This window comes from Cervus elaphus, chromosome 22 (genome assembly GCF_910594005.1).
Source record: "Cervus elaphus chromosome 22, mCerEla1.1, whole genome shotgun sequence".
NCBI classification, from domain to species: Eukaryota; Metazoa; Chordata; class Mammalia; order Artiodactyla; family Cervidae; genus Cervus; species Cervus elaphus.
The window spans coordinates 14389289-14397006 of record NC_057836.1 but is presented as its reverse complement, the minus strand read 5'-3'; the positions used below and the strand labels follow the sequence as shown (position 1 = coordinate 14397006).

At 46.3% G+C, this 7718-nt stretch overlaps 1 protein-coding gene across 1 annotated transcript in view; it reads right to left on the bottom strand.

Moving 5' to 3' along the window:
* Positions 1-3408: 3408 nt before the first annotated feature.
* Positions 3409-7718, bottom strand: part of DYRK4 (dual specificity tyrosine phosphorylation regulated kinase 4) — a 44235-nt gene continuing 39925 nt past the window's right edge. Inside the window, exons 13-15 of the mRNA XM_043880791.1 lie at positions 7214-7343; positions 4811-4986; positions 3409-3653 (exon numbers count right to left, since the gene is read on the bottom strand). Of these exons, the coding sequence (XP_043736726.1) occupies positions 3409-3653; positions 4811-4986; positions 7214-7343 (551 nt within the window). The remainder of the gene's footprint in view (positions 3654-4810; positions 4987-7213; positions 7344-7718) is intronic.

The window sequence follows — 7718 nt, the reverse complement described above, 5'->3', positions numbered from 1 at the left end:
TAAGTTAAATGAGCAGGGTGACAATATACAGCCTTAACATATTCCTTTTCCTATTTGGAACCAGTCTGTTGTTCCATGTCCAGTTCTAACTGTTGCTTCCTGACCTGCATACAGGTTTCTCAACAGGCAGGTCAGATGGTCTGGTATTCCCATCTCTTTCAGAATTTTCCACAGTTTATTGTGATCCACACAGTCAAAGGCTTTGGCATAGTCAATAAAGCAGAAATAGATGTTTTTCTGGAACTCTCTTTTTCGATGATCCAGCAGATATTGGCAATTTGATCTCTGGTTCCTCTGCCTTTCCTAAAACCAGCTTGAACATCTGGAAGTTCACGGTTTACGTATTGCTGAATCCTGGCTTGGAGAATTTTGAGCATTACTTTACTAGCGTGTGAGATGAGTGCAATTGTGCGGTAGTTTGAGCACAGAGTCAATAGTAGCTATGGTCAATTAAGGAAAATTGACTCTTCAAGGAGAGTCAATTCAAGGAGACTGTCCTTTATTATTTAACCTATTGCATGCATGCTAAGTCACTACAGTCATATCTGACTCTTGCAATCACATATAGCCCACCAGGCTTCTCTGTCCATGGGATTTCCCAGGCAAGAATCCCAGAGTGGGTTGCCATTTCCTACTCCAGGGGACCTTCCCAACCCAGGGATCGAACCCACATCTCATCATGTCTCCTGCGTTTGCAGGCCAGTTCCTTACTACTAGTGAGACCTCAGTCAGTTCAGTTGCTCAGTCATGTCCGACTCTTTGCAACCCCATGGACTGCAGTACGCCAGGCCTCCCCGTCCATCGCCAACTCCAGGAGTTTACCTAAACTCACGTCCATTGAGTCAGTGATGCCATCCAACCATCTCATCCTGTTTGTCCCCTTCTCCTCCCGCCTTCAATCTTTCCCAGCATCAGGGTCTTTTCCAATTAGTCGGTTCGAGACCTGGGAAGCCCCAGTGGGACAAGGTGAAGCAATCTCAAGAAGACTCTCTCAAAAGAGCCCAATGGCTGGCAGAGTAAAAGTACTGCCTGCCTGAGCGCCCAGCCAAACGCTGGTGGGCCTGTCATCTATGGATATGCACTTCCCATCGACCCATCAGTGACTTGTGACTTGCCTGCTTTAAAGGGGTCCCTAAATAAGCCACAGTTTGTCGAGTTATTTCAGCCCTTTGTAACCATGTATGTATTTTTCAATATCCAATCTGAATCCTTTAAATTAGGCTGCCAGGACCTGACTTCTTGTCCTATCTCCCCAGAACTGTCCATCTCACCTTTATCCTTGGTTGTAGACTCTCGGGGTCCGAAAAGGTCCAGAGGACCTGAGTTCAGTGGCCAGTCCTGTACCTCTCCAGCTAGAGGACGTGGGACAAGTCACCTGTTAGGACACTGCTCTGACTTAATGTCCATATCACCCCACCTTAGAAGCACTTTCTGAATTATATGTTCTCCAGCAATTTTACATTCTCCATCCTTCCTTCTAGAAACTTCCTCCTCCTCTGATTTCTAGGTTTCCTATTTTTCTGCATCTCTCTGGGGCTCTACTCGACCCCTTACATGTTTTTCTATCCCAGGATTTGACCCTCTTGACCCACCACTGTTCTCAATCATCCTCCCCAGATGATCTCACCCAAACCCAATGGCTTCAATCACCCAATGTCTCCCTTCATGGACGATTGCACAGTGATTAAAATGAAAACTATGAAGCCAGGTATATATCCCAGGTTGTTTATGATGTTATGATCGTGTGTTTTCTTTTGCACACATTTATCTGTACTGTAATTACAACCATATACAGACTATGAGTTCACGTTGGCAGACTAGAAGGGCAGGTGGTGGATGAGTGGACACATCCTGTAGTTTGCTCATCTTCCAGCCTTCAGGAAACCTGTCATCCCCTACCCACATGGTCTTAGAGAAGCCTCAGTCATGGCATTGCCACCCCCACACTGTGGGCTTGTAATCCCGGCTGGCCAACTGGAGGACCCCAATATCTCAGACGCAGTGATGGATTCAAACCCAATTACTTCTGAGACTTTCCTACTAGCAGGATGACTGCTACTTTTGATGGGATGATAGTGGTCATCTTAACTCCTGGGCAGAGCTTCTCTTCAGAATGAAGTCAACCATCAACGAAGCAAGACTAAGAGGGGGCGAGAGTGTCTGAGCTCCATGATCTTGTCTGAATTCCTAGATCCTGCTGTGTCTCCATCTACCCATCTGGATTCCCCAGTCATGAAAACCAATAAATGCCCTGTTGTTTAAACGAGTTGGAACTTGGCTTCGGTCATTCCCAGACCAGAATTCTAACTGGCATAGGTTAACTCGGGCAAGAGGGGAAAAGTTTATTATTATTTAGAGTTCTCTTAATGATGCTGTTCTTTTAGTACTCTTAGTGATGCTCCCCTGGTGACTCAGACAGTAAAGAATCTCCCTGCAATGCAGGAGACCCAGGTTCAATCCCTGGGTCGGGAAGATCCCCTGGAGAAGAAAATGGCAACCCACTCCAGTATTGGACTGAGGAGCCTAAAGAATCCCATGGACAGAGGAGCCTGGTGGGTATCGTCCATGGGGTCACAGAGAGTCAGACATGACTGAGCAACTAACACTTTCACTTTTACTAGTGATGCTGTAACACTGAGTACTTAACTGTCTCCCTAAGGGACCTGGGACCCTTAGCTGCAGTGCTTGCACATGGATACACCTCTCCTCCAGCAACAAGATACAAAGAAACTGTATGGGATGAAAAATAACCATGTGTATGTGAAGTTGGGGGCAAATTCTGGACCCAAAAGATACAAAGAGACCAACAAATCCACTGAAGAGCCTGAAGCCAAACCAGGGGGTCAGGAGCAAAAACAGGGTACTGAGCATGTCCCCTGCACACACCACCACCTAAGAGATGGGCAAGCCACTCCTCCAGCCCAAACCCTGGACACACCCATGCCCTGTACCCTTACCCCACACTTAAGGAACCAGCTCCCTTCACCCAGGGAGTGAGCAAGGGAACCTGCTGTTTGTTCTCGCTCCCCACTCCAGCAGCAGGGACCCCAATAAAACTTTGCCTGAATTTCCTCTCTGGCCTCTAGTCAATTTCTAGTTATTGGGGAGGGCCAAGAACTCTGGTCAGTAACATCCCCACCGCCGCCGAATCCCCACCCTACCCCATGCACCCGTTGTTTATTTGGTTAAGGGCATAAGGAAGAAGCCTGGGTGCAAGGACATTCTTTCCAATCCCTCATCACAGAAATCATGCCAATCGGCCAGGTGTATGGAGGTCCTTTTTTTTTTTTTTCTTAAACAAACCTTTATGGGTTAAAAAAAAAAAAAAAACCATCTTAAGTATTGTACAATATAAGAGCTGTCTCTAATACAAATCAGGGAAAAGAGCAGACACGCCCTCCGCTCAGGTCACACAATAGGTGGTAAAGCGTTTGTTTTCTTGGGGGAGGGCTTTTTGTTCTGTTGTCCCGCGGAGGTCTTGGGCTCCGCTGGCCCAACAGCCACCTCTGGCTTTCCGGAAGCTTCTGCCAGATGAGGCAGCTGGATCACCTCGGCTGTGTGCTGGCCAGAGCCTCGCTGATTGCCTGGATTCTCATCCTGCTTGGTGGCGCCATCTTTGATTTTGTCTTTAGCCTCTACTTGGAGGACCACATCTGCCAAGGAGAAGACAGCGGGAACAAGTAAGTGTTCAAACGTGAGTTATGTTCTAACTGTCCAACAGGTTCTAAATCACTTCTGGGAAATCCTGGTGGTAACGATACAAAAATGGTTCATTTGTAAAGCACATTCTACGTGCCAGACATCCTTCTAAGCATGCGTGCTTAGTCGCTCAGTTCTGTCTGACTCTATGCAACCTCATGGACTGTAGCCTGCCAGGCTCCTCTGTCCATGGGATTCTCCAGGTAAGAATACTGGAGTGGGGTGCCATGCCCTTCTCCAGGGGAGCTTCCCGACCCAGGGATCAAACCCGGGTCTCCTGCATCTCCCGCAGGTGGATTCTTTACCACTGAGCCATAGGAGGCGCCCATCATTCTAAGCACTTGACAGTTACTGATTCCTTCACTCTGTGCTGCAGCTAGACAGAATCAGCCTTACTCTCATTCTCATGAATGGACAAACCGAGGAACAGAGAGGTTAAGTAAATTGCCTAAGGGCTCACTCCTGGTGAGTGGTGGGGCCAGAATTTATCCCAGATATCCTGACTCCAGTGATCAAGTACATAACCCCAAGGTTATATTGCATATAAAAGATATTTGCATAATTTTGTAATCTGTCTGGTAAAAAATCAGTAGGGCAGGGCACGCACAGGAGGACAGACTGAAAGAAACGGAGAGGAAAGAGAATTGAAGATAGGAGAAAAATGGAAATTCCTAATGATGAGAGGGGGAAAAAAAGGAGAACCCAGCCACAAGCAAGTTTCTTGAAAGAGGAAAATCCCCAAATGAAGAAATGGCAGGCCAGGACTGCCACTGGAGGTCCAGTGGTTAGGACTTTGCCTCCCAGTGCAGGGGCTGCGGGTTAGACTCCCGGTTGGGGAGCTAGGATCCCACATGCCTTGCAGCCAAAATTCAACACATAAAAAAAAAGAAGAAAAGAAGAAGCAAGCAATGTTGTAACAAATTCAATAACGAAAATAAATGGTCCACACCAAAAAATCTTTAAAAAAAAAAAAAAAGAAATGTCTAGCTGGTTGTGATGAAACCACAGTAATTAATCAACGCTGAGCTCAGAGAAATTGACATGGGGTTCTCCAGAGCCACCTGACTCCCTGGGATTATGAAGACAGAATGAGCTACTCGAGGGGCTGTACCTTTTTTGTCCAAGTGACGCTGTGCTTGAACTTTGTCCTTCCTGGACTCAGAGGGGAAACAGAGACTCGTTTTCCTCAAGGTCTGAAGCCTGGGCTGAGCTTTGAGGTTCCGAGGCTCATGAATCCAAGCATGCTTGAGCGCCTGGTCAGGGGTCATGCGACGAGAGGGCTCCCAGCTACACACCAACAAGGCCCAGGACCAGTTAGGGTTCTACTTCCCTTTTTAATAATGAAATACTCTCAAAGACCCCAATAAAGAACATAAAATATAAAGATGGTTCATTTTTACAGAACCCATTTAAGCTATGTTGTAACTCAGAGATATCACGAACAGAGATTATGACATACAGTGTTAAAGTGTGCGTCTGTGTGTGTGTGTGACTCTTTGTGTGTGTGACTTATAGTGTGTGACTATAGCCCATCAGGCTCCTCTGTCCATGGAGTTCTCCAGACAAGAATACTGGAGTGGGTTGCCATGCCCTCCTCCAGAGGAGGAGGGACTGAAGGACTGAACCCAGGACCCAAGTACTGAACCCAGGTCTCCTGCATTGCAGGCGGATTCTTTACTGCTGAGCCACGAGGGAAGCCCTCATTTTGAAGTACCTGGAAGCAACAAGTAGACGTGATCTTTTTAGAAAATGTGTATGACAAGCCAAGGAAAATCTCAGAGCCCAAGGCTTCCAGAGTTCCTAGCAATTCCCTTACAAGAAATAGTATAGAACATCTAAACCAATGGACTTCAGGATTTAATATACTAAGAACACCAAAATGAAAAGATACTTAATTGCTATTCCCAAACTATGGAATTTGGACCTCCAAATACATCACAAGGAAATTAAAGAATGCTAGAATATTAAGATTGTAAGGGGGACTTGGTGATAATCCAAACTTCTAATGTAGTAACAAAATATATGTGACAGAACACCCACCACAGAGTCATCTCGACTTTCTTGAGTAATTTTAGCGACAAGGCACTAACTCACAGAACTAGCTATTCTAACTTTTGAAAACTCCAGTTTTTTAAAAGTCCTTCATTTTGATTGAGCCGAGACTCACTTCTCAGGAACCTTTTCTTATAATCTTTAAAGTTCTTTTTTAATTTTTATTTTTTGGCCGCACCACACAGCATGTGAGATCTTAGTTCCCTAAACAGGGATTGAACCTGCACCCCATGCATGGGAAGCGAAGAGTCCTGACCACTGGACCACCAGGGAAGTCTCAACCTCCTTAAAAATAGTGACAATAGGGATCTTTCCTGGGGGTCCTGTAGTTAGGATTCCACACTCCCAAGGCAGGGGGCCTGGGTTCGATCCCTGGTCCATCCCTAGAGCCCACATGCCACAACTGAAAGATGCTGCATGGTCTATGAAGATCAAAGATCCCACGTGCCACAACTAAGACCTGGAGCAGCCAAGTAAGTAAAAACTTTTTAAGAAAACAGTGACAATAGCTAGTACTTTCTAAATATCTTCTAAACTAGGTCCTGTTCTAAAATGATTTGTGTGCTGTTTTTTTTTTTCCCTATGACTTGACTGAAGTACAGAAGTAACTACTTTCTAAGGTTCAAAATATGCCTATAGATACTAAAAAACTGTACATATTAAATGTTTTATAGATCACCCTTTCCCTAATTCCCTCATGAGAGGATTTAAATTCTAAATCCTAGGGGAATGGGTGGGGAGGGCGCTGCTGCTGCTGCTGCTAAGTTGCTTCAGTTGTGTCCGACTCTGTGCGACCCCATAGACAGCAGCCCACCCGGCTCCCCTGTCCCTGGGATTCTCCAGGCAAGAACACTGGAGTGGGTTGCCATTTCCTTCTCCAATGCATGAAAGTGAAAAGTGAAAGTGAAGTCGCTCAGTCGTGTCCGATTCTTAGCGACCCCATGGACTGCAGCCCACCAGGCTCCCCTGTCCATGGGATTTTCCAGGCAAGAGTGCTGGAGTGGGGTGCCATTGCCTTCTCCAGGGAGGGTGCTAAAACCAGCTTATATTGGGTGTGGATTCAGTTACAACAGGCTCCGTGAAGACCTTGGCTTCAGTTCATGAAACAGGAGACACTGAGGACGTGCCTACAACCTCGCTGCCAGACAGTCAGGCCAAGGAAGCAAGAAAGCTCAACCTACACGCTGTGTACTCCAGGGCAATCACTTAATCTCTCTGAGCCTCAGCCTCTGTGTTTCAAAACAGAACAAGTCCTCTGCCCCACCGATCACACAGGACGACGGGTGGGTGGATGCAGTCTGATCAGGCAATGGATGGGGAAGCACCTTGTAGACCCTGAAGCTCTAAGGTCCGTGTTCATTGTGCTGTCATCACTGCCTCCCAGACTTTCACCCGCAAATGTGTGGGAAAGGACAGAATTGACGAGGAAACCCCAGAATCAAAGACACCCTGACAAACTCACACCAAACACCTTCTGAGAAAGTCCAGGAAGCTGGTGTCGTAGGTTTTCAGCAACATGGTGAGATCCTTGGAATCCGGGTATCTCTTTTTCCCCCTGTTGTTGGTTATATTTTTAGGAAAACCTTTGGAATCTTTAGAGATACAACATTCTGTGTTTAGTTCCAGGTGTAAATACCCACTGATCACGTCACAGCTCCTCACTCAACCGGGCTGCTTCTTCGCGTGGTCTCTGCAGCCTTCCCCTGCTCCGTCCCACACCGCCCCCTCCCCCACCAACCCCCACACAAACACATCCTAAAGCCCCAGTCAGTCTGAAATAACCACGTGTAAACCAATCCAATGAACACAATTTACAAATGTTTCCTCCTACTCCATGTGTTCTAAGCCTCCTTCCCACCACCTCCTCCCAGAATCAATTAAATGATTTCAATGATTTAACCTCAACCAATGTAAAATAATGATTATGATGATAATAATGATGATGGTGATGATAACAATAACAATAA